Source organism: Lynx canadensis, chromosome D2 (genome assembly GCF_007474595.2).
Source record: "Lynx canadensis isolate LIC74 chromosome D2, mLynCan4.pri.v2, whole genome shotgun sequence".
In the NCBI taxonomy this organism is placed as follows: domain Eukaryota; kingdom Metazoa; phylum Chordata; class Mammalia; order Carnivora; family Felidae; genus Lynx; species Lynx canadensis.
The window spans coordinates 75,701,466-75,729,334 of NC_044313.2; the positions used below are offsets into that span (position 1 = coordinate 75,701,466).

At 41.6% G+C, this 27,869-nt stretch overlaps 1 protein-coding gene across 6 annotated transcripts in view; it reads left to right on the forward strand.

Annotated features, from left to right (window-relative positions):
• Nucleotides 1-27,869, forward strand: part of RYR2 (ryanodine receptor 2) — a 767,906-nt gene that overhangs the window by 434,718 nt on the left and 305,319 nt on the right. For all 6 annotated transcript variants that reach the window (XM_030335594.1, XM_030335595.1, XM_030335590.1 and 3 more), the window contains exons 21-25: nucleotides 2,569-2,761; nucleotides 4,692-4,908; nucleotides 6,931-7,035; nucleotides 9,876-9,979; nucleotides 22,414-22,497. In XM_030335594.1, coding sequence (XP_030191454.1) covers nucleotides 2,569-2,761; nucleotides 4,692-4,908; nucleotides 6,931-7,035; nucleotides 9,876-9,979; nucleotides 22,414-22,497 — 703 coding nt within the window. The remainder of the gene's footprint in view (nucleotides 1-2,568; nucleotides 2,762-4,691; nucleotides 4,909-6,930; nucleotides 7,036-9,875; nucleotides 9,980-22,413; nucleotides 22,498-27,869) is intronic.

Here is a 27,869-nt window from a genome sequence, read left to right on the forward strand (position 1 = left end):
ACAAATAGTGTTGGGAAAACCACACAGCTACGTGCAAAGGAGTGAAACTAAACCACTTTCTTTCACCAGACACAAAATAAATTCAAGATGGGTTAACGAACTACATGTGAAACTTGACACATCAAAAATCCTAGAAGAGAGCACAGGCAGAAATTTCTCTGACACCAGCCATATTAAATGCTTCCTTTTTAAATTTTTTTTTTTAACATTTATTCATCTTTGAGAGACAGAGAGAGACAGAGCGTAAGTGGGGGAGGAGCAGAGAGAGAGGGGAGACACAGAATCCGAAGCAGGCTCCAGGCTCTGAGCCATTAGCACAGAGCCTGATGCGGGACCCGAACTCACTAACTGCGAGATCATGACCTGAGCCGAAGTCGGATGCTTAACCGACTGAGCCACCCAGGCATCCCTTAAATGCTTTCTTAATTTTAGATTCAGAGTCAACAAAGACAAAACTAAATCAGTTGGCTTCTGACTGATTTATTAAGGTCACAGTCATTCAGATCATTTTCTTGGGGTTACGCTCCTATTCTTTTTAATAGTGAAAGTAGAATTAAATCTGCGATTTCTGGTATAGAGCATGTTCTCTACCACTCAACTTTCTGTAATTAAAGACTGGTGATGTTTTCTGGAATGAGAATTGGGCTCATCAGCAAAAGTTTGGAGCTGTGTCTTCACTTATTCTTTTCCAATTTAAACTTTGCACAGAGTTGCTACATTCTGTGAATGCAGAACTGGATTTTCGGCATCCAAGTCCCAAGTGTTTGTAAGGGAGGGCCAAAAGTGAGATGAGTCTCGGAGCATTTAAATACGGAAGTGTGGAGGAATGTCATAGAAGAGTGGAGGAGAAAGATGGGTACAGATTTCTAATCCAGGACCGGTAAATCACACTGCTGCTGTCTTCCTTTGTGGCTAATGCGGAGGACAGGAATGTAGTTCTAATATGGATATGATAGGTTTGCTTACATGAAACCTGAAAATGCTTCCCAGTGGATTCAACAGTGTGAGTGCCATTTAAATTGTGGACCTCAGGTTGTGCACTAGTGATCCTCTCTAGCTTTCCTTTTTGTTTCAGGCATCACAAGAGGGTTTGCCATGGTGACTTTTAGTCCTCAGCATCAGCATAATAATATCCCTCAGTCTGAGCAGTATATTTGGTGTATAGTAAATATCTGTGTAATGACATTTTCACCTCGATGCAAAGAAGGGTATAGATCTTTTGACATGAGTTACATTGCTTTTATATGATGTTTTTAAAAAGCTCCCTTGGGGCACCTGGGCGGCTCAGTTGGTTAAGCATCCAGCTTCGGTTCAGATCATGATCTCACAGTTTGGGAGTTCAAGCCCTGCATCGGGCTCTGTGCTGACATCTTGGAGCCTGGAGCCTGCTTTGGATTCTGTGTCTCCCTCTCTCTCTGCCCCTCCCGTGCTCACACTCTCTCTCTGTCACTCTCTTTCAAAAATAAATAAACATTGAAAAGCTCTCTTTATTTAGGGAATTCTAAAAGTACCACTTGATAATGAATTTATTGCTTGCAGATTTGATTACTGATAAAAGTCAAAACTTACACAAAATTTAAAAAGTCTTTATCTTCTGCCAGTGGCATTTCAGATATGCTGCTGGTAAAAAGTTTGGCATGCTGGAAATTCAAAAAAGGTCTTATAAAAATGCAAATCTTGTATCATGACATCTATTTTTGTCTTTGCTCAAATTGGGAAATTTTGTATGCATTTGTGAGCATGTGTATTTGAGAAAGCCTCACCTTCTTGTCTGCCTGTGTGCCCACGGAGACTAATTAGCAAAGGAGTTTTGACATAGTCAAGAATGAGCGTAGGCCACAGGTTGGCTGGGGCAGGAAATGACGTTTATCAAATAATCATTTCACGCCTCAACTTGCATCCTGCCGTATTTAGGAAGCCAACCAAGATCTTGTGTGAAATCAATTGTAAAAACAAACCAGTTGGCATATGCTTGCCTCTCAGCAAACAGTGCACGAATGAACACATTTTCTGCTTTCGTTATCCTTATATATTTTTATTTTATAAAACAAAGGGGATTTAATATTTGGCAAGGGGACTGACATGCAAGTCCTGGTGTTCTTTTAAACCATTAATTTAATCATTATTACAACTCTGCAAGGTTGTGGCATTTGGCTTTATAAGAAATCAAGGTCTACAGAGGTTATTAATGGGCTGATGGTCATACAGATGGTAGTTTGTAAAACGTCTGTTTGAACTCAGATCTCTCCCTGGAGCTTTTTCTCTGACATCATCACGTTATCAGCTCTGAGATGATTTGTGCATCAAATGCCATTCATCTCCACGCAGAATTCTCTGCATATGAGAAGGCCCGTTTTATAGTAAAGATAGCAGCATGGCTCCCCCCAAAAAGCAACAGCTTTTGGACAAAAGATTTAATATATAACATTAATATGCATTCAAGACTTACTGTCTTCCAGTATTGTGCGTTGATTTGTCACTACTGATTCAGATCTTTGGCTCTGAAGATGATGCTGTGAGGAAAAATAAAAATAGAAAGTCACCTCTGTTACTGTTTTTCCTCCATAGGTTGTATTGCACGTACTGTAAGCTCACCGAATCAACATCTCTTGAGAACCGACGATGTCATCAGTTGCTGTTTAGATCTGAGCGCCCCAAGCATCTCATTCCGAATTAACGGGCAACCTGTTCAAGGAATGTTTGAGAATTTCAACATCGATGGCCTCTTCTTTCCAGTTGTTAGTTTCTCTGCAGGAATAAAGTTAGTATTTCTGTGTGTTTTTTGGTCTGTGTCCCTTTTGACTTCTCATTCTTTCACAGAAGACTCTGTACTGCCATCACCCACGCTTCCCTAACCTTCTCTCTCACCCCCGGGGCGTCTGTCCCCGGGGCATGTTGCTAGTGCCTTGGAAGAAGAGGTAAGATTCACCCCAGAGGGGCATCTCGAGGGGCTGAATGCTCTGTCCACCTATTCTGCCATTTAGACGGAGCCATCTGCTAAGCCTCTCCCAAATAGTGTTCTGGAATATTTCAAGCCAATTTAAGTTTACTTTTTATTTAATAAAGGAAAATGAACTATATTATGTAAGAAAGTACCACTTATTTCCTTATATTTATTTTCATCAGTTTTTCTTTTCTTGTCATCATCTTCCCCCACCCTACTCCAAACCCCCTCATTCTACAGAAACTAAATGGATTTTTTTTGTTCATCAGGTTGAGATATCTCCTCTGTGTTACCCTCTACCTGTTACACTTGTAAATTATCTGCCTGTGATCAGCTGGGTCAAGGTGGTTTCTTCTAACTTTCTGCGTTCTTGCTATTACCAGATGGAAAGAGATAAATGATAATTCTTTGGAGTTCTACAAAGAAAATTTTAACAAGCATCGGTCTGTTGTGATAAGGGGCCATGTTGTCACCTATTAATATATGCATATAGCTAACTAATGAGAATGGCTCTCTTATTACGACTGGCCATCGAGTTATTCTGGTTATTGTTTCTATTTGAATTCTATCCACATGAATAATTCATGGTTACAGAAGCACCATATTGAAGAGGGGACAGAGAAAGCGTGAATTATTAGCTATCCACGCACCAGTGACCTTTGCTGGTGTATTCATACAAACTGTATTTCTTTTTATAATTTTTAAAATTTAAAAATTTTAGTTTTAAAATTTTAGTTGTCCTCATTTTTTGCTGTTTGCTTTTTATTTTATTTACTAATTTATTATTCCTGTTATTTTTGGCCTAGAACCGAAGCAGAGAAATTAGAAAAAAAATTGCAAGGAAAAGGAAATTTTGATTTTCCTTTATTTAAAAAAAATTAATGTTTATTTATTTTTGAGAGAAAGAGAGACAAAGCATAAGCAGGGGAGGGGCAGAGAGACAGAGGGAGACACAGAATATGAAGCAGGTTCCAGGCTCTGAGCTGTCAGCACAGAGCCGGACACAGGGCTCGAACTCATGAACTGTGAGATCATGACCTGGGCCGAAGTCGGATGCTTACCTGACTGAGCCACCCAGGCACCCCTGATTTTATTTTGTAAGCTGAGCACCCCATCATTTAGCTATGTTTCGAAAAGTGTTGTTCAATGGAACTTGGATTAAATTATCTTTGATATAATCATTTCGATGTATTAAAGATTTTAGTAAGACTTTTTGTCGTCGAATAAGAAATAAGGTTACCTTCTTTCTTTTACAAATGAAATTTCATTTGAGTTCCCTTTAAGGAATTTCACTGAGAAGTTGGACACTGGAAAGTGACTTTTTTTTTTTTTTTTTTTAAATCAGACCTCACCCAGTCCTGTAATTGAAAATACATAGATATTTAGATAATGTCTCCTCTTTCTCAGTTGACTGTTTTGGCCCCTTGAGACATTCAGTGACCCATTACTGTGTACAGGCATTTCATCCCCAAAGGAGTCTGTTGTGTGTGACTTTGCTGTTTCTCCAGTGAATGATAGTTTTCCCTGACCCAGCAACATCATTTAATCCATTTTTTCCTGTGATCCCATTTTATCTTTTGTGTTTAGAGGCTCTTAGACTCTATGGCACCCACATTATGGCTTGGGAGAAAAGTGTGGTGTCTGATAAAGTTAATTTTGTGCTGAGAATTTATTCCTCGTCTTTTGTTGATGAGGCGACTTGCTATACATCAGAGCTGTCACTGACCCTGGCACGCATCCTTTTTAGGGTACGCTTTCTGCTTGGGGGGAGACATGGAGAATTTAAATTCCTTCCTCCACCTGGGTATGCTCCTTGTTATGAAGCTGTTCTCCCAAAAGAGAAGTTGAAAGTGGAACACAGCAGAGAATACAAGCAAGAAAGAACTTATACCCGAGACCTGCTGGGCCCCACAGTTTCCCTGACGCAGGCCGCCTTCACACCAATCCCTGTGGATACCAGCCAGGTACCCGGAGCAGACGTAATGGTGGCCACTTGTACCGCCACACTGTTGTACTGTTCTCATGTGCCATGGTTTTCCGACGCTTTTATCCGCAACCCTCAGGAATGCATCTGACAGTCCTACGATTCATGTGTATAATTGAAGCACGTTTCATAAAAACAATGCTTACCTTTACCACTTCCTCTCATCTATTTTCTGTTTGATTTGATTCTATTCTTTTTAAGGGTGGTCTCAAGCCACTACATTGATTTCCTGATCCACTAATGTGGGTCACACCTGGAGGTAATGGATGCTAATTTTAGGGTGTAGTTTTTTAAAATTTCTCCTCCCATCTCGATACACTATTATTTTAAAGCAATTTAACTGAACTTTTTCTTAGGTCGAGATTGAGATTGTGGGCTTTGGAGTGAGTCATAGCACCCAGGGTCAAATGCTTACTTTGGGACCTTGAGGAAGTTACTCCCCTCGTCGATTAGGACCCTAAGGGTATGGTTAATAAATAACACGTTAGCACAATACTTTGCAAACAGGCACCCAAGAAATATTAGCCTTCATTCTTGCTTTTTTGTTTCATACATGTGTACATAACCCGACACAGACAATGAGTTAACTAAATATGGCTCTATCTTGACACTGAAGTAACTTCATTAAGGTTGGTTAGATATTCAAAGTTTGTATTAGTTTCGAAGATCCAAGGGATTGCTTCTAGATCCTGAAGTAGAATCAATACCAGGCCTCAGAGGGTCCAGTTGTTGGCGAACGCTTGCTTAGCTCCTGGCATCCTCTTTTCTGTCTCGTCATGCTGAATTTTTATATTATTTAGTAAAAGGAGCAAGCTTTGTTCATGCCTAAAACTTACTGTGTGTCGTTTCTGGCTGCACGGTGGCAGGATAGGTGTGGTGCTTCCAAAGTGTGGTAGTAAACACGATTAGGAGGATGGAACTGGGCCGGGAGGGACGGTTGGATTCTGCGGTGAGAACACATTGAGGATTTCCTGAGACCTAGAGTATCTCTACCGTTGTGGGGACAGGGAGCAGTGACAGCCTGCATTTCTGGGGCAACTGCCTCATCAGCGAACGTTGTGGGCAATCGCCTGCCCTCCGTTTGTGGAGGGGACTGGCTGTGGGGTGACACGTAAGTGCGTCACCAGACGTGAACAACCAAGCCCTCGCCTTGAAAACCATTCGTGTTCTTTGTGAAGAGGTCATTAAACTTTCTCTTTTTAAAATATTTATTTTTGATAGAGAAAGTAGGGGAAGGGGAGAGAATGGGAGACAGAGGATCTGAAGCAGGCTCTGTGCTGACAGCCAAGGGCCCAGCGGGGGCTTGAACTCATGAAATGGGAGGTGATGATCTCAGCTGAAGGGTGCTTAACCGACTGAGCCACCCAGGCACCCCTAAACTTCCTCATTTTAATGAGAACATGTAAAGATAGTTTTCCCTTAGAAGCTCATACTTGGAAACCAATGAGAGTGGTAGAGTAAAGGGAAAACATACGTCACTACAATCAGATATTTACAGACTCAGAGAGCCTATGGATTATCCTTTGGCCACTGAATCGCCTTCATTCTGGCCTATGGGGAATGACCAGGTTGGTTTAAGAACTTTGAGGTGATTTCTCTTTTAAGTGATGCACACTTTGGTAGCTATATCCCACGCCCATGAAGGCATCTTTCTTAATGGTGACTGCCCCCATCAACACTCTTTTTCTTCTTCCCAACTTCTCATATATTCCCTTGGAAACATAAGCTGTCCCACCCAAAGTCTCCAAATTACCTAAAAAATGTAGCTATACCTAATTATATTTTAATAACTACATTAGAATGTTTAGAACCTCGTTATATTAGTTTCGATGGTTTATGATGGTTTTATTTGGTTCAGCTCACTGTGAGGATAGTTAGCACTATTTTATTGCATTTGTTTCTGATGTCTTTCTTTCTTTCTTTCTTTCTTTCTCTCTTTCTCTCTTTCTCTCTTTCTCCCTCCCTCCCTCCCTCCCTCTCTTTTCTTTTCTTGTAATTTTAGATTGTGTTACCTCCTCACCTGGAAAGAATAAGAGAAAAACTGGCAGAGAATATCCATGAACTCTGGGTTATGAATAAAATTGAACTTGGCTGGCAGTATGGTCCGGTAAGTAATTTTGAAATTTATTTTCAGATTTGTTAATACATCTTTCTGAAAACCTAACTTTTTCTCACTCATCCTGCTATGTGGCAACATGAATCGATTAGATTGATTTTTGCCCTTACATATTAGTTTTTGTCCAGTTTTTCATTACGAGAGGGGACAACATTATTGGCGTGTCTGTTGAAGGATGGCTTGGTTGCATAGACCATTGAAAAGTTGTCATTCTTTAGGCTGAAAGTTATATTTTTAAATCAAGGTTAACATATACAGACAATAAGCATTGATTTCTAAGCCACTTGGAAAAAAAAAAAAACCTCATTGAAATTGAGAGTGAAAGCTGAAAATGAAAAGAAATCAGTCATTTTTCTTTTCCCCTCCCTGGTGTTTTACTTCTTTTAGTCTTAACTGTGTGTAGCAGTCAGTACGGAGCCTGTGGGCAGAGGGTCATAGTTGATTTCATAGGTGGAAAATAGGCTGAGATACAATGATTGAATATATTTCCAACTTCGTATTTAAAGATCTCCGTTTTTAGTTTGTCAGTAAAATTTAGATTAAGGAGAAAAAGCACTTCCTATGCGATTCCATGTATCCTAGACTTATTTTTAGCAGGACTGTGACAATACTTTTATTTGTATAATGTTATCAGTCTAAATATCCCAAAGATTGTACTTTCTTATATTTGACTGAATATAGAAATGGGTGTATTCATTCTGTCGTAATTTATCGCATTGAGCTTTATTTTTTTTTTATTTTTTTTAATAATTTTTTTTAACGTTTATTTATTTTTGAGACAGAGAGAGACAAAGCATGAACGGGGGAGGGTCAGAGAGAGAGGGAGACACAGAATCGGAAGCAGCCTCCAGGCTCCGAGCCGGCAGCCCAGAGCCCGACGCGGGGCTCGAACTCACAGACCGCGAGATCGTGACCTGAGCTGAAGTCGGACGCTTAACCGACTGAGCCACCCAGGCGCCCCTATCGCATTGAGCTTTAAATAAAGAACATTTAGGATTAGCGTTAGTGGTGATACCGCATGATACCCCCATTTAGCGGTAATACTGTATGATACTCTACTTCCTCACATTTATGTATTATTTAGATAAATACATTTTCACTTTCCATTTTCACATACAATCTCACAGGTTCCTGGATTAAATTTTCACAACAGTGCGCTGGGCTATGTGTTATTTCAGTTTTACGGGTGATGATGTCTCCTCTGAGAGTCCTCACAGAGGGAAGGGCCTTGAGAGCAGTCACAGGGATCGTCAGGAGCTAGGACTAGGATCCAGATTTTCTAGCTTCTAGTCTGGAACTGTTTGCGCTGTAAGATCTGCCGAGGCTCTTAACAGTCCCTGAGGTAGGAGATGGTGAGTTTCACAACTGTGTGCCTGGCAGTGGGGAAGGAGAGACATGATTGCAAGACGTGTTTCAGAGTTCAAGTATCGGATATGGATAAGAGAGGGAGGGAAGTCTGGGCGGGTTTTTGGTTTTAGCTTGGACCTTTGAGAGGACAGTAGTGTTATTCTCTGGTATAGATAATGGAGGGGAAGAGGACATAACGCAAATGGGGAGTAGAGTATCAGGACTTGGACACATTCACTTCTACTTTTATGTTTAGAATTCATGTAAAGTCCTGTGATTCTAGATTTCATTTCCAGAGTCACACATTTAGTCAAGTACATATTGTATATGCTTTTGCCTAAGTCCTGTTCATTTGTAAAGATCACTAGGAAGAAAAAACAATATGTTATTTTTAACATAGTGATGCCTGAAGAGTTTTTTAAAAAAATCTTTGCTCACGTTCGCACACTTTTTATGTGGCGTTTCTAGAACCTGGTAATTATTCCCATGGAGTAATTTGTACCCTAACAGCATATGACTGTCATCTAGTGCTACCAGGGACCAATGCCCGTGTCACTTGGGTCTCCAAGAAGATTAAAAAAAAAAAGTATTTAGTAATGTAAGGATCTAGAACAGATTTCTTACTAATTGATTCCTAAAGTCTTGAATTTTGTTTACTCTTATTGCTAATACACACTTTTAAGGATTAATGTGAAAAGTGCCTGTATTAGGCTGATTTTGTCAAGGTGAAGGAATGATTTGTGTTATCTGGAGGTTGCAGCGGGTGAGATCAACAACTGGAACCATCTCAAAGATCAGTCATGCTGCTGATTGACGTCTCCAGTCCGTTTGGCTCTAAATACATAAAATGACTATACATGAAAACTAAATCATCACTGCACCTTCTTACATAGAATTCATTTCAGTTTACAAAACATTTGTTAAGTGCCTGTCACGTGTCAGGCATGTTCTGGGTGCTGGGAATACAGCAAAGAACAAAAGAGAACAAAATCCCTGTTTCTTTGATCTTACATTCTAGTGCCAGGAGATAGACAATACAGTAAAGTATCCGGTCCGGCAGACCAGAATTTGTTAGCAGGTGGAATTTGTTATGGAAGAAATAGAAAGTGTAGGGTGAGCGGGCAGATGGCCGCATTGGGAAGGTGGATAGGATAAACCTGGTTGAGAAAATAAGATTTAAACAAATGCGGGAGGGGGCTGAGGGGGCGAGCTGTGGGTATCCGGGTAGAGCAGGCATGGGACCTGGGGCCAGGAACTGTGACAAATAGAACAGGGGGCCCAGAGAACGCCAAGTTTTACCACTGACCTCAAACATTAATGTGCCGGGGGGGTTCCAGGGCGAATTTGCTAGGGTGATGAGCTGGGGCTTCCTTCTTGCTTTCCCCCTCCACTTTCCCCCTCCACTTTCCACCACACAGATGGCTTGCCGTTGCTAGTGTCTGATATTGGAGACTATTACATGAGGATTTTCTGCCCTGTTTCAGGTTAGAGATGACAATAAGAGACAGCATCCGTGTCTGGTGGAGTTCTCCAAGCTACCGGAGCAGGAACGCAATTACAATTTACAGATGTCGCTTGAGACCCTGAAGTGAGTTTGTTAACTTTTCCTGTTTTCCTATCTGCCTTACGTGGAACAAACAAGGTATCGATATAGTTTATAATTCAGCGTTGAAGTTAGAACTTTTCACAATGCACAGGTGGATTGGATCAATATTTGTTGGGAATTAGACTTTGACCTTGTCATTTTATGTCTTTATAAAGTATTTCCCAAAGAGCATCCTACAGATGGGTGTTACAGAACACAAGGGTTCTGTGATCAGATATAGTGCTGCTCAGAGTGTGGGCCATGGACCTGGTCAGTCACAAATTGTTATTGATTTGTGACAAGATAAGAAAAACTACTAACAATAAGTGTTTAGAAACTTTTATACCAATTCAAGGGAGCAATTTTATGTCTTACTGAATAATTTATAAACAGTAATTTATAAATAATTTACAAAATGTAAGCTTGTATTTTATGTCTTCATTTAAAAAACTTAATTTTCTCGGGGTACCTGGGTGGCTCAGTCAGTTCAGCGTCCGACTCTTGATTTTGGCTCAGGTCATAATTTCATGGCTTGTGAGTTCGAGCCACATTCAAGCACTGCATCAGGGTCTGAACTGACAGAACAGAGCCTGCTTGGGATTCTCTCTCTCTCTCTCTCTCTCTCTCTCTCTCTCTCCCCCTCCCTCTCTCTCTCTCTCTCTCTCCCCCTTTCAAAATACATACATACCTACATACGTACATTTTAAATTAAAAAAAAAAACACATGGTTTTCTCTGATAAGTTTTTTTGTATTTTATCAGAGAATCAGACCACTACAGGCTAGAAATTAAAAGAAAATTGGTCCTTCATCACAGATAGTTTGAGAAACACTGCTCTAACACATTTTAAAGATGCTGAGTTAAAATAATTAAATAAGTTTTTATTTTTTACTGATGGATTTTCCAGTACTATGAATCTTTAAATTGTGGTGGAATCCATTTATATTTCCCCAGATTATTGAGCTATACCGTCTTTTTTTCAGAGGATACCTCAGGACCTTTTGCCACACTTTGAGAAAGGCTACTGTAGACTGTTCGCATGCCATCTTAAAAACAAATTTAATGTTTATTCATTTTGGGAGACAGAGAGCGAGTGATGGAGGGGAAGAGAAAGAGGGAGACACAGAATCTGAAGCCTGAAGCAGGCTCCAGGCTCTGAGCTTGTTGCATCCACACGACTCCTGAAACAGAATGCTACGGGCACCAGTGACAGTCACAACAAAGTTTATTACAATGAGAGGCAAGGCCGACCGATCGGGACCAACACTCTTGACAAGAGTGCGGCCCCGAACAGCCGGGGTACAGAGTTTTTATAACCGATCACATCGTTTTATCATCACCTGGGAACAGAACAAAGAAACAGGTCCCAGATGAGTTAGAAACAGTTGTCTAATGAGGTGTTTACTTTAGACTTTCTGCCTCTAAGTTGCAACCAGTGGATCTCCTTGACCCTGCCTCTGACGCTCTTTTCTTTGAACTTTTGTTTCCTTAATTGGTGAAGCTTAATTTACAAGGGTATGAGGCGTAGTTTACCAGAGCAAAGCAAGGCTGTTATCTCTTAACCTTCAGTGTCAACACAAAGCTGTTATTTTTCAAGCTAAGCATTAGCCCTAACTACAATTTAACCCTTACAAGCTGTCAGCACAGAGCCCGATGCAGGGCTCCAACCCATGAACCATGAGATCACGGCCTGAGCTGAAGTCGGACACTTAACTGACTGAGTCACCCAGGCGCCCCTTGCATGTCATCTTTAAAGGCAGATGTGCTTTTCAGTGACTCTGCCAATTGCTGTCATGAAATGTGCCACTTAACCATTGCAAACGAAAGAATGAGGTGGTATAAAATAAAGGAGGGAGAACAATGTTACATTTTAATACAGAAAAGTTCAGAAAATATTTTTTTTTAATTTTTTTTTCAACGTTTATTTATTTTTGAGACAGAGAGAGACAGAGCATGAACGGGGGAGGGGCAGAGAGAGAGGGAGACACAGAGTCGGAAACAGGCTCCAGGCTCTGAGCCATCAGCCCAGAGCCTGACGCGGGGCTCGAACTCCTGGACCGTGAGATCGTGACCTGGCTGAAGTCGGACGCTTAACCGACTGCGCCACCCAGGCGCCCCCAGAAAATATTTTTGAAAGCACTATCATGTTTCTTTTATTCCTTTTCTGTCCTTGATGACCCTCTAGGACTACATTTGTTCAAATGTGTCACTTATTCTAATTCATGCTTATAGTAGGCTTATACGCTGCGTCCGTTTTTATTTGTTTCAGTTTTGTGAAGGGTAAGGGGTTACTTCCGTGGAACCGATTTTACCAAGGATTCAGAACATAAAACTTAACCACCTTGTCACACTCTAGGTTTCGCGTTCAAGTATATTTCTTCAAAGATGTGATAGTAATTAGCATTATGGAAATTAACATATTGGGCATAGAATGAGTTTAGGTTCTACTATTGATTTAAAAAGAAAGGGAAATATATACAAATCAAGTAAGTTGAGAACCTACCAAAGATAAAAATTCGCAGCGTGTGCCGGTGATAAAGAATGCATAATACATGGCTGTGACCTGTGTACCCCGTGTTTGGGATGCCCTGCCTTCCTTTGTGTTCTTGATGAGAGGCTTGTACATTTCAATAAGTAATTCACAGCAGCTCACCATTTGCCCATCTTTGACAACAAAATGTTTTATTGAAAGGTCATGGTCGAAGATAATGTAGTTAAATTTGCAGTACACTCCCTATAATTTTAGTGATTGGCAACTCGGCCAGCTATTGCAAAGGGCGAATCCTGGGAAGCAGTGAGGTGGAGAAATCTCTGTATTTGCATTTAGTGTGTTGAGTTTGACTGCATGTAATCTGATCTCATTCCTAAGAGCCATTGGTGGCTGGTTTGATTAATCATCAGAGTGCATGTACCATGGTGCTGTTGCCCATGGTGAATGCTAATGACCTTTTTCATGAGCCAATTCTCGATAGTTTATGGTTTTACAATGAGCTGATTTAATCTATTTCTTTAAAAAAATTTTTTTTGAGTGTGTTTATTTATTTTTGAGTGAGAGAGATACAGAATGTGAGCTGGGGAGGGGCAGAGAGAGAGGGAGACACAGAATCTGAAGCAGGCTCCAGGCCCTGAGCTGTCAGCACAGAGCCCAACACAGGGCTCAAACTCACAAACTGCGAGCCCATAAACCGCAAGATCGTGACCTGAGCCCGAGTCAGATGCTTAACTGACTGAGCCACCCAGGTGCCCCTAACCTATTTCTTTAAAAATTTACCTTAGCACCGGAAGAGACCCCCACCTCTCCAAAGTTTGGCCCAATCTCAGTAGTTTAGAGAAAGCACGGTAGTTTCTTCCTGTATTTTCTTTAGTCCTTTGTTTGAAAGTCTCCAGAGTAAAGAAGGAGAGAACAACTTTGACTTTGGTTGGTATAGGTTCAAGCACTTGCTGTTCTAAAGGAATCTCAGATTTTTCTGAACCTTAGATTTTCTTCCCTCATTGAAATGGGGGTCATAGTGAATCTACCTTGTGGAATTGTGGGGACTAAATCGTAGAATACTGATGAAGCCTTGAGCACTACATGTCTGACATGCCATAAGAATATCATGGGGGTGATTAACACTTTATTCATTTGAATTCTGAGAAGTGCCAAGTACCAGAGAAGCAAAAGATTACTCCAGCATATCCCTTATTTGGGGTTAAAGGGTTATTTTAAGTGAATTTGAATTTTGGATGCTCTTCTGTGAATTTTTTGTTGTTGTTGTGCCAATTGTTGAGAAAAGACAACGTCAGATTTGATAGTCGTCTGTGTACTGTAGAGTTCTGCAGACTTCTGGCACCTTCTCTCAGGACAGCACAGTGGTTACAGCATGCCTGCCAAGCCCTGTCCCCAGTTTAACCAGTGTTCCTAAAATTTTAGTTTCTGATTTATTCCCAGTATTTTCTGAATTCCAGATATTAAATTTTTTTTAAGCTTATGTATTTATTTTGAGAGACAGAGATGCAAGGGTCGGGGACAGGTAGAGAGAGAGGGAGAGAGAGAATCTCAAGCAGGCTCTGCACCATCAGCATGGAGCCTGATGTGGAACTTGAGCCCATGAAACCGTGAGATCATGACCTGAGCCAAAACCACCAATCAGATGCTAAACTGACCACGTCACCCAGGCACCCCGATCTTAATTATTGAATAAATGACTTATGTTTGGGAAGTGAAAGTTATAATGATTTTTAGTCAACATAGTGTATACTTGCATAGAATCTTTCTTTGGAAGGGGCGCCTGGGTGGCTCAGTCGGTTAAGCGGCCGACTTCGGCTCAGGTCATGATCTTGTGGTCCGTGAGTTCGAGCTCCGTGTCGGGCTCTGTGCTGACAGCTCAGAGCCTGGAGCCTGTTTCAGATTCTGTGTCTCCCTCTCTCTGACCCTCCCCCATTCATGCTCTGTCTCTGTCTGTCTCAAAAATAAATAAACGTTAAAAAAATGTTTTTTAAATAAAAAAAAAAAGAATCTTTCTTTGGAAGTTAATAAAAATCGAGGAAGACTATGACAGTGTTTTTCTTCTGGTCAAGTAGTTTTTTCCTTAAAATTATTTTTGGGAAATGTGATTTGTTTGCATATGTATGTAGGGAGGGATGAGATGAGGAATCGGGACACAGGGACACCAAGGGGAGCAATATGGAACCAGGGGAGAAAAGTAGCAGTTAAGAGAAGAGGAGTGATTTTTGTTTAAAAGAGCATGTTTGGGGCGCCTGGGTGGCTCAGTCGGTTGAACATCCGACTTCGGCTCAGGTCATGATCTCGCGGTCTGTGAGTTCAAGCCCCGCGACGGGCTCTGTGCTGACAGCTCAGAGCCTGGAGCCTGCTTTGGATTCTGTGTCTCCCTCTCTCTCTGCCCCTCCCCCACTTGTGCTCTGTCTTTCTCTGTCTATCAAACATAAATAAAATGTAAAAGAGCAGGTTTCCCTTCTAGTTTTGTGTCTTATTTTAGTTCAGTCTCTTGCTGGCAACAGTTTTCCCCATCTCTAAATATTGTGACTCTTCTTACCGTTTATTTATTTATATTTGAGAGAGAGGGAGCACAAGCAGACAGAGACAGAGAAGGAGGCACAGAATCTGAAGGAGGCTCCAGGCTCCAAGCTGTCAGCACAGAACCCAACATAGGGCTCGAACGCACGAAGTGTGGGATCATGACCTGAGCTGAAGTCGGACACTCAACCGACTAAGCCACCCGGGTGCCCCTAAATATTGTGATTCTTTCTGTTCAGTCCTGGGCTCAGTCTTCTCTCTGTTGCAAAGTCTTCGGGCATTCTCCTCCCACGCAGATACCACACAGGTGCGGACAACTCCCTAGATGTACATCTGTACCCCAGACACCTGCCCTGTGTGTCTCCCGTTCTTCAATTGGTATTTTCCCTGTTTGCCTCTGAGGCACCTTGACCTACAGACTTTCGTCCCCTGTGAATGGCATCTCCACTCATCCTGCTGCATAGACTAGAAGCTTAGGAGTCATCCTGGACTCCTCCTTTTGTTTGATCCCTGCATCCAACCCATCATCAGGTCCTCCCAAGTGTATCTCCAGTCTTTCCCCTTCCCCGATTTCCACAGCACTCCTCTCAGTCTGAGCCATCATCACGTGTCACCTAGACTGTCACGGGAATCTCCTCACTGCCCCCCCCCCCCCACTTGGCTTCTTCCAATTCATTCTGTGCACAGCAGCAGGTCTCGGCTGCCCGGATGCAGTCATATACATGTTGCTTAGAACTGTTCGGTGGGTCCCCACTGCACTTAATCAAATGTCCCAGCCTCATGGGTCTGTATAAGCCCTGGGCGATCTGACACCTCCCACTTCTTAGTGTATCTAATTCCTGCCCTTGTTCCGGCCCCGTGGTTTCTTCCCTCCACTGATTCACATTTTGTCCTGCCTCCTACATGCCGTTCCTTTGGCCTGGAAAGTTCTTTGCCTTACTCCTAGATAGGCCCCTCCCTACCCATTCCTCACCGTTAGGCTTAAATGTACTTCCTCGATGAGACCTTCCCCATGACCTCCCCACTCTCTCTTATAACACCTTGTAGTATTTTTTATAGCTCTCAACACAATTTTTAGTATTACTTTCTGAGTTATTTAATACGTTAATATTTACTATTGGACCGGAAGCTCTATGAAGGTAGGGGCCGTGATATTTTGTTTTGTTTCGTTTTCATTCACCGTCATAATACCTGGTTCCAATAAAGCATCCAGCACAGAAAATTTACTCTGTTGCCAAATTGCTTGGATATTGCAGGTGTTCCTCAAACTTTGTGATTTGTTTAACCCCTCCAGTCTCAGGCTTTTAAAAAGCGTTCTTACCCTCGAATGGTGAAGCGCCCCCTGTAACACACACCAGCTATCTCAGAGTCGCTTCTCTTTCCCCTCACCCAGGGCCTTCTAATGATCCTCTAGTCCATCCACTTAATTCTTTTCTTCCATCGCTAATGATGCAATTAGCCCTCCAGCCCCTCCCGTGCTACCGGCGTCTCGGCGTCTCGTACCACATTAACCTAAGCTACCGTTATTAACCATCTGAAAGTGGCATGCACTCCCCACGGGTCCAGCGGAAATGTATACATTCTCCTCTCTTCTCCTTCCGTGCTTGGTAGCCAGCTGGTCGTTTCTGAACACTTAGGTCTCCACATCATTCTCCCAATTTACATTCTTTTTTTTTTTTAATGTTTATTTATTTTTGAGAGTGAGAGAGAGGATGATGAGCAGAGAGAGAGGGAGACACAGAATCCGAAGCAGGCTCCAGACTCTGAGCTGTCAGCACAGAGCCCGACGGGGGGTTGGGGGGGGTGGGGGCTCAAACCCATGAACCGTGAGATCAGCACCTGAGCTGAAGTTGAGGCCCAACCGACTGAGCCACCCGGGCGGGCACCCCCACAATTGACATTCTTTTAAAGCAGCTTTCCACCGATCTTTAGATGAAGACAGTGCCTTAATTTGTATAAAAGTCTACAAAGTCTGGCCTCCCGTCTAACCAGCTTCATCCTATGGGAGGGCTACTCTCTCTCTGTCTTGCCATCACACTAGCCTTTTCTGACTCACCTGTTTGCATATTTCTTTCCAGCACAGGGCTTTCTATGTGTCCTCTTCCTGGGAGGTTCCTCTCTGGGCCCTGTTCTCATCCCTTACATCTCCTATCGCTCCCTCAGGAAACATTTGCGGTTTCAGTAAACATTCCCTGACGCAGTAAGGCCCCCTTTCGTGGACACGCGCCCCTTCTGTATCTCTCAGCGTAGACACTTCCTCTCCTGGTTTGTGTAATCACAGGATGGCCTCTCCACCAGACCCTGCATTTCTTGGGGGCGGGCTTCTCATTTACCCACCATTTTTCAGGCTTTACCCAGAACCTGGTAAATGTTCTTTGAATGAGTGAAGCAATGAATAGGCAATAAAGCTCAGTCTCTAACCAGGCTTTTCCATACCAAGTGCTCGTCATCTGCAGGGTGCCTCGTGTTCCCTCCGTGGCTCTATGCCAGTCTGTTTACCTGTTTCCTGTGGCTGTCTGCTGTAAGTACTACAGTGCCCCATGGACCAGTTTCGGCTGTTTAACCTAGTAGTATTTACTGAAGACATGTGCAAGTTACTGCAGATATCTGCGGTTACTAAGACAGAGACAGGGAACCTACCGTCGGGTAGTCTGTTTCTGCCCCGTTATTCTGTTCTTCTCTGCTGGGGACTAGGACACCTAGCCTCGCCCAGGCTTCCCTGGGCACGCTTTGTAGTGTGCTCTTCTCTCCTCATTCCTCAGCAGACTCTTTTTTTTTTTTTTTTTAATATTTTGATAATGCATTCCAATATAATCCTTTTATTTGTTTTTAAATGTTTATTATTTTTGAGGGAGAGTGTGAGCGGGGGAGGGTGAGGGGAGGGGCACAGAGGATCTGAATTGGGCTCTGCGCTGACAGGAGCGAGCCCAGTGTGGGACTCAAACTCGGGAACCATGAGATCATGACCTGAGCCAAAGTCAGACGCTCAATTGACTGAGTCACCCAGGTGCCCCTACTCCTCAGCAGACTTTTAAACGTCTTAAACATGTGAGTTAAACAGCATTAAACCAGATACAGTGGTTTTAATACAGATAATACAGAGACCAATTCAAAGAACTTGGGGTGGTTGATAATTTCACTAAATAGATTTTTTAAATGATCTGTTGCTCTGATTTTAAAACCTCCTTGGATTAGGTATAGAATTCTTAGATATAAAGCCAAAACACATGATCAATAAATTGCATTTTATATACAGCAAAACCTTTTGTACTTCAGAAGAAACTATGAAGAAACTTTTGACGAGAAAAGCCACAGACTGGGAGAAAATACTTATATGTCATATAAATTATGTCATGTCATATATATCATACATTATATTTGTAGACTTTGTAGAAAATAAGGGAAGTCCTACTAAAGGATTTGTATTCAGAATATATAAAGAGTTCTTACAACTCAACAATAAGAGTACATACAGCCCAATTAAAAATAAACAAAGCATTTGAGCATGTATTTTACCAAAGAAGATCTATGAATGACTAGCAAGCACATTTATAAAATGCTTAACATCATAGCTCATTAGGAAAATGCAAGTGAAATCATAATGAAATACTTCACACACATTCGAAGGGCTATAACATAAAAGACAGACTGGAAAACCCCCATTAATTTACCAAACAACCTAGCAGTTCTACTCCTACATATGTAACTAAGAGAAATGAAACCTTATATCCATGGAAAGACTTTTGTATGAAGGTCTGCAGAAGCATCTTCATAGAAGCCTTATATGTAATAGTCAAAAGGTTGAAACCATGCAAATGTTCATAAACTTATGAATGGATAGACAAAATGTGATGTAGCCCCACAATGGGATACTTTTCAGCAATAAAAGGAGATAAGCTACTGATAAACATTATAACATTCATAAACCTAAAAAACATTAATCTGAGTCAAAAAAGCCTGGCACAAAAGATCCTAATTTATATGATTCTTTAAAAAAAAATTTTTTTTAACGTTTATTTATTATTGAGAGACAGAGAGAGACAGAGCATGAGCATGGGAGGGGCAGAGAGAGGAGGAGACACAGAATGTGAAGCGGGTTCCAGGCTCCGAGCTGTCAGCACAGAGCCCGACGCGGGCTTGAACTCACAAACTGCGAGATCATGACCTGAGCCCAAGTCAGACGCCCAGCCGACTGAGCCACCCAGGCACCCCCGTATGATTCTTTTTATATATAATTTTTAGAAAAGGCAGATCTACGGAGACGGAATATAGATTAGTGGTTGCCTGGGGGAGGTGGGGTCGGAGTGAGGAATGAGTGCAAACAGGCATGAGGAACTTGGTGAGATGAGATACTCTAAAACTGGATTGTAGTGATGGTCATACAACTTTGCAGGTTTATTAAAACAGTAATAAATTAACCTTTTCGAGGTACATTTCTGACCTGACAGCTTCTAATTCTATCTTTCTGAGCATAATCCTCAGTAACCTGTCTGTTGTCCATCCACCTAAGTGTGAGTCCCTCAGCGTGGCATTCAAGGCCCTCACTTAATGTATAGTCAAGTTCTCCATTCATTGTAATCAGAAGATTTCTCAGTGGGTGTGCCCTCAAAGATCGAATTGTCAGAGTTTAAGATAGATCCTAATATTATTGTCACCTTGAGTTCCCTCAGAGCTGGGTCTGGCATCCTCCTGATGATTTCATAGCTTTCTACGTATCTCATTGGACACAGGACACTGAATTGTAATTAACTATTGCTGTAGTCCTCACTGACCAGTAAGCTTATCCCCAGAATTTAGGACAGGGCCTGCCACTAGTGATGTTCAGGAGGTATTCATTGAATAGTTAAATGAATGAAGGAATAATGACAAAAAACTTCCTATCCTATGGACGATGATTGAATACGTGTAACCCATGTTTGTTCTCTGAGTGTGTTTTCTATTCTTCTATTAATGATCAGTCTCATTTTTAAAAATTGTTTTTAAGTTTATTTATTTTTGAGAGACAGAGAGAGTGAGTGGGGGAGAGACAGAGAGAGAGAATCCCAAGCAGGCTCCATACTGTCAGCACAGAGCCCGATGTGGGGCTTGAACTCACAAACCGTGAGATCATGACCTGAGCCGAAACCAAGAGTCAGACGCTTAACTGACTGAACCGCCCAGGTGCCCCATGCTCGATCTCATTTTAATTGGTACATTCTCTAGGTAATTTTTATAGCTTCAGTCAGTTCTTGATCTGTCCATACTTATGCAGGTTAACACTTGAAGGGTAACTTCACAGGATCATCTGAATTTTACCACGTTTAACCTAAAATTTAACTTGGTGACAGTTGATGTGTAAATATACATAGCTGTACCTATCTATGCCATCTATCTCCAGATTTTCATTTTTAAGATGTTGTGGAGGATAAGTGTGAATGAATTGTAGATGTTTGCCACATCCCTTCTGGAACTGACTAGAACCTAGAAATTCTGTAATCCAAAAAGGATTAGCCATTGTCTCTTATTCTGTTGGGTTAGGAGAAACCACTCATTGTCATGGCTACTAAAGGCACATTGTTCCATATAAACCTGGGGGACTTTAAAGGTTGAGTTCTACATGTGAATGGTAAGGATATTTCTCAGGAAAAGCAATGAAAGGTCATTCAGGGGAGGAAAAGATAGAGTATCTTAAAAAAAAAATGGATAAACCCTTCCTGGCAAACAGGGACCCCTGAGAGACATTTGCAAACAAGATTTTTTTTCTAGATAGAAAGTTCAGTAAAGGATTAAAAACATATGGGCATTTGTGTCTACTAAAGGTTGCGTTTCAAACCAGTGGTAAAAGGTGAATTATTTGGTAAATATTTTATGAAGAATTAGGTATCCATCTGGAAAAAAAAAATAAAGTTAAGCTGTGCCTGAAGCTAATAGACCCCTCTGACCATCACCCCCACACAGGAAAGCATGGACATTTTTCTTCAAATGACTTTACAAATGGGGTATCTCTAAGTGCCACATAAAATTCAGAAGCTATAGGAAAAGATGGTAAGTTTCAGTTATATAAAAACATATTTGAGATTCTGCATATAAATAGCACTAAATAAAGGAAAAAGACAGACTAGAGAAAAACATTTGCAACTCCTATCTCAGACATAGGAAGAGCTTCTAAAATGCAATAAAAAACCCAAATCTAATGGAAAAGTGAACAAATAATATTTTCAAAGAAAAAAAGTACAGGTACTCTTAAGAATATGAAAAAAGCACTCAGATACACTTAGTATATGAAAAATACAGGAGCGCCTGGCTGGCTCTGCTGGTAGAGCATATGACTGTTGGTCTTGGGGTTGTAAGTTTGAGCACCATGTTGGGTGTAGAGGTTACTTAAAACTATAATCTTAAAAAAGCAAATCAAAATGGTAATGAGATACCCTTCTAACCGACTAATTGGCAAAGCGTAAGCAGTTTGCTAACTGTGTATGGGAAACAGGCGATGTTGTAGACTGCTGGTGGGAATGTAAGTTAGTAGCAACTCTATAGACATTTGATAATATTTATGAATCCTTATTTTATCTGGTTTATTTTGAGAGCTAGAGAGAGAACCAGTGGAGGAGGGGGAGAGAGAGAGGGGGACAGAGGATCTGAAGCAGGCTCTGCACTGACAGCAGAGAGCCTTACGTGGGGCTCAAACCCACGAGCTGTGAGATCATGACCTGAGCCGCAGTTGGATGCTCAACTGACTGAGCCACCCAGGAGTCCTATAAATCTTTAAAATGTATATACCCTGTGACTCAGTAATCCCATGTCTAGGAGTTTTTAACCTACAGATGAAGGATACAGTACAAGTACTAAATGTATGAGGTTATTCATTGTGGCATTGTTTGTAATAACAAAAGACTAGGTATGAACAGAGAACTGGGTAAAAACATTCTGATACATCCAACTAATGGAGAACTTCAAAGTTGTTGAAAAATAAGCCAGCTTTATATGAAAGAACCGTATATCAAAGTTATGGTGCAAAGTCAAGATAGAAAATTGCAGAGAACTATACTCATTGTGTAAAAGGGAACAAAGAAACAATACACATGCACACACACACACACACACACACACACACCCATACATGTGTGTTAGAGACTGCACAGACTAGAGCAGGATATTCAAGAATTGGAAGCAATCAGTGCCTTTAGGGAAAGAAACAGGACCACAGGGAGGGGTTTGGAGAAAGACATACTATTCACTTGTTTTTTTGTGATGTTTCAATTTTCAATGTCTTACTCATTACTCAAAACTAAATACTTTATAAGCGTTTTTCCTTTGCATCAACAATTTCTTCTCTGCTTTCAAGGTTGACTGTCCTACCTTATTCCCATCCGCTATTGTGTTGGGTTATTCCAGACATAGAGAGGGAGTTCTTACAGCTCATCTCTGGTTTTGTTTTCCAGGACTTTGTTGGCATTAGGATGTCATGTGGGAATAGCAGATGAACATGCTGAAGAAAAGGTGAAAAAAATGAAGCTGCCCAAGAAGTAAGTTGAACGTCTAAACAATATTAGTCTATGCATCAATTTAGTGCACCCAAATAACTCTTTTTTTAATTGTATTTAAATCCAAGTTAGTTATCAAATAGTGTAGTAACAGTTTCAGGAGTAGAATTTAGTGATTCATCACTTACATATAACACCCAGTGCTCATGTCAACAAGTGCCTGCCTAATGCCCATCCCCCATTTAGCCCATCCCCCTACCCAGCAGCCCTCAGTTTATTCTCTGTATTTAAGAATCTCTTATGTTTTATCCCCCTTCCTGTTTTTATATTATTTTTGCTTCCCTTCCCCTATGTTCATCTGTTTGACTTCTTAAATTCCACATGAGTAAAATCATGTATCTGTCTTTCTCTGACTTACTTTGCTTAGCATAATAGCCTCTAGTTCCTTTCATGTTATTGCAAATAGCAAGATTTCATTTTTTTAAATCACTGAGTAATATTCCATTGTATACATACCATATATACACAGTGTTTTTAACCATTCACCAGATGATGGACATATGAACTCTTTCCATAATTTAGCTATGGTTGATAGCTATAAACATTGGGGTGATGTGCCCCTTTGAATTAGCATTTTAAAAAATTTTTCTTGGGGCACCTGGGTGGCGCAGTCGGTTAAGCGTCCGACTTCAGCCAGGTCACGATCTCGCGGTCCGTGAGTTCGAGCCCCGCGTCAGGCTCTGGGCTGATGGCTCGGAGCCTGGAGCCTGTTTCCGATTCTGTGTCTCCCTCTCTCTCTGCCCCTCTCCCATTCATGCTCTGTCTCTCTCTGTCCCAAAAATAAATAAATAAACGTTGAAAAAAAATTTAAAAAAAAATTTTTTTTCTTTAATGTTTATTTGCTTTTGAGAGAGAGACAGAGAGACAGAGAGACAGAGTGCAAGAGGGGGAGGGAGGGGCAGAGAGAGACACACAGAATCCGAAGCAGGTTCCAGGCCCTGAGCTGTCAGCACAGAGCCCGACACGAGGCTCGAGCCCATGAACTGTGAGATCATGACCTGAGCTGAAGTCAGATGCCTAATTGACTGAGCCACCCAGGCGCCCCTTGAATCAGCATTTTTGTATCCTCTGGATAAATACCGAGTAGTGCAATTTCTGGGTAGTAGGGTAGCTCTATTTTTAATTTTTTGAGGAACCTCCATGCTGTTTTCCAGAGTGGCCGCACCAGTTTATATTCCCACCAGCAGTGCAAAAGTGTTCCCCTTTCAACTCAGCCTCACCCACATCTGTTGTTTCCTGAGTTGTTAAGTTTAGCCATTCTGACAGCATCCAGATAACTCCTGATGGATACCTGGGTGACTTCCTCAGTAAGGAAACAAAGCTCAGGAAATATTTGGGAGTATGTTATAAAAAGTATGTTATTTTCTCTGTGTGTAGGTGTGTGTGTATTCACCTGTGCCTATATTCCTAACTGCTTATCTGTGGTTTTCTACTTTCTACAAAAAATATTTGTATAATTTAACTTGGTTTTTACTAAAAGAATATATATTTTTTAAAATGTTTTTTAAGGTTCATTCATTTTTCAGAGACAGAGAGAAAGAGTGGGAGTGGAGGTGGGGCAGAAAGAGAGGGAGACATGGAATCTGAAACAGGCTCCAGGCTCTGAGCTGTCCGCACAGAGCCCGATGCGGGGCTCAAACTCACGGACCGTGAGATCATGACCTGAGCCGAAGTTGGACGCTTAACCGACTGTAACACCCAGGTGCCCCACTAAAAGAATATATTTTAGGAATGGTCATAAAGTTGGCATTATTATCGACATTTTACGATGAGAATCTGAGACTATGAATGCTATAGGGGTGATTTTACCTGCTGGGCTACAGCCTCTATTCCGTGATCCTGTTTAACTTCTCAAAACCTCACCTTTCTCAGCTGCTAACAGGTGATACCTTCTTCATAAGGATATTTGGGTATTAAATGAGGAAGTGTTAAAGAAATGATTGCTATATCCTGTTATTGTTTTTGCTTTATTTCAGTTTCCAGGAGGTACACACATTGTAGATAGGAGGTCTGGAAGTGTGTTCAGTAATATCATGAACATTAAAGCAAAGCAGCCACCCCGTAATCTCCATCAGTCACCCTGGCTTTGTGTTACCCCAGATAAACACAAAATCAAAATAGAAATAGTGTGGGAAGCCTGAGTGACTCAGTGGGTTAAGCATCTGACTCTTGATTTCTGCTCAGGTCGTGATCCCAGGGTGGTGGGATGGAGCCCGTGTTGTGCTCCACTCTGAGCTTGGAGCCTGCTTAAGGTGCTGTCTCTCTGCTTTTGCCCCTTTCCCCTGCTTGCAAGCTCTCTTCCTTAAAGAAACAAACAAACAAGCAAATAAATAAATAAATAAATAAATAAATAAATAAATAAATAATTTTTTTTTAAAGGGGGATTAAAAAAAGGAACATCAGGCGAGTCATGTTGCTGATGTCACGCTTGTACTCGGCGTTTTAGAAACTAGGAGCATTGTAATAAACAAAGCCCCAGCCCTTATTGAGTGTACATCTACAGAAGTCTGTTCCTCTTCTGTTAGATTTATTCCTATGTGTCTCATCTATCTTAGATATTAAGGATTTCTTTCTTTTTGTTGTTGCACATGATCTCTAAATGATATTTTAAAAGATATCAATCTAGCAATATTACTAAATTTATTGTTAACAAATAACTCTGCAGATTCTTGGAGTTTTCCATGTAATAATAATATTACCTGATATTGATGGCAGTTTGTTTTCTTCCTTTCCAATATGCCTACTGTTTTTCTTGTGTCATTGCATTGGCTATGTTGAATATCTCAGGTAATAGTAGCTTATAGTGTCTCATTCCTGAATCTTAAAAAAAAAAAAACAAAAAACTTTGGGGTTTAAGTACCTTGTAGATTATTAATGGACCCCATTATTATTATTATTGTTTATTTGAGAGAAAGAGAGAGAGTGCTAGTGGGGAAGGAGCAGAGAGAGAGGGAGAGAGAGAAGCCTAAGCAGGCTCAGCACTGTCAGTGCAGAGCCCGATGCAGGGGTGAATTCTGGGAACCATGATATCATGACCTGAGCCAAAATCAAGAGTCGGATGCTCAATTGACTGAGCCACTCAGGCACCCCTTATCCCTCCTTTTAATCAACAAATTAGACATTCATACAGAAACGAGAGCATCTTTGTGGAGGTTTCCGGATTTTGCACCTTACTCCAAGAGACCCAGCAGGAATCTCACTCACCAGTTCAGATGGTAGGAGATAGACAGACCCCAAAGAAACCTTAGAACCTGATTAACAGGTGCAACTGCCCAGATCCCTCTTGTGGCTGTTTGGGCAAGAATTGGGTGACTGCTGAGCTGAGCAGACTCTCACCCACTACAGAGAGCTTGCAGAAATCTAGCCCTTCAAAAGGGAGATTCCAATACACCATTGAAGAAGAAAGGAAAAGGAGGGGTGCCTGGGTGGCTCAGTTGGTTAAGCGGTTAAATGTCTGACTATGGCTCAGGTCATGATCTCATAGTTCATGAGTTCGAGCCCCATGTCAGGCTCTGTGCTGACAGCTCAGACCCTGGAGCCTGCTTCGGAGTCTATGTCTCCCTCTCTCTCTGCCTCTCCTCTACTCATGCTCTGTCTCTGTCTCTCTGCCTCTCTCTTTCTCTCTCTCTCTCTCTCTCTCTTTCTCTCAAAAATAAATAAACATTAAAATAAAAAGAAAGGAAAAAGAAAAAAATGAGTTTAGTCATGGTGAAGTGGTAGGAGAAATTTTCTGGACACTGCCCTACCTCCAAGAAGGTGCCTTTTGGGGCTGATTTATCTAGTGAAGGTGACCTGTCCCACAGGAAAAGAGGAAGATGGTGAGAGAGGACCCAGCTTCCCCAGCTGGCAAGATGCAGCTTGAGATACCCATTTCTGTCCATCAGCACCCAGTGTACTAATGTGGGAGCTTAGTGGGTAGAAGCTTAGGGAGGATTTGGGGAAAGAGGAAGATAATATTTGCAGACATTGAATCTGGTCAGCAGAAAGTCCATCTAGAAGGCTTTGGGAATGACATGCCCTACCCCATCTCCCTACCCAGTCCATGGGCCTCCCCAGCTCACTAAGTGCTAAACCCATACTTCTCCCCCACTCCGCTGCCGGCTTTGTGTGTGTGTTCCCAGGTAACTCCAGGAGACAGGGAGTATGCTCAGAAACAGGCCACACATGGTGGGCAGGGAAGTAACCATAAACTTGAAATATAACACTCCCCTCTGCAAATCAAAAAAAGAGGTTTCTAATTACCCGCCTGGCCAACTCTAAGAACCAGAGAAGACACAAGAGCTGGTTAAGAGGGTCTTGGCAATTTCAAATGCAAAAGCGAAAATGCATACCTATAAGCAACGTGAAAAATCAAGAAGTGTAGAGTCACAAAAGGAAAATAATTCTCCAGCAACCAAGCTCAAAGACATAGAGTATTAGGAGCTGATAAACAATTTAAAGTAACCGCTCTGAAGAAATCCAGCACGTTAAAAGGGAACTCAGAAAGACAATCCGGTGAAATCAGGAATCAGGAGTAACGTTAATAAACAAAAGGAGATCTTTACCAAGGCAATTGTGATTCTAAAAAAGAACTAAAGGGAAATACTAGACCTGAATAAGTCAGGGAATGAGATGAAGAATGCAGAGGAGAAAAATCTGTCACACGGCAGACCAGGGGTAAGAAGGACACGTGGCTTGGAGGACATGAACATAGAATTAATATAGTTAGAAGAAGAGCAGGACCTGAGTTTAAAAAGAGTGAAGAAAGCCTAAAAGACCTCTCAGATTCTATCAGAAAAGCAAATATCTGAATGATCAGGCTCCAGAAGGAGAAGGGAAGGTGAAGGGGACAGAGTTTATTTAAAGAAATAATAGCCAAGAACTTCCCAAACCTGGAGAATGACTTGGATGTACAAGTCCATAAAACTAATAGCACATGCTATTATCTGGGTGTAAAAAGACCCTCTCCAAGACACATTAAAAAAAAATTTTTTTAACGTTTATTCATTTTTGAGAGACAGAGCACCAGTGGGGGAGGGGCAGAGAGAGGGAGACACAGAATCTGAAGCAGGCTCCAGGCTGTGAGCTGTCAGCACAGAGCCCGATATGGGGCTCGAACCCACGAACCGCGAGATCATGACCTGAGCCGAAGTCAGATGCTCAACCGACTGAGCCACTCAGGTGCCCCTCCAAGACACATCTTAATGAAACTGTCAAACATCAACCATAAAGAAGGAATCCTGAAGCCAAGGAAAAAAGAAAGTAACTGACAAAGGAAGCCCCATTAGGCTACCTGCTGATTTCTCAACAGAAACTCTGACAGGCCAGGAGAGCGTGGAATGATGTATTCAAAGCATTGAAAGATAAAAATTGCC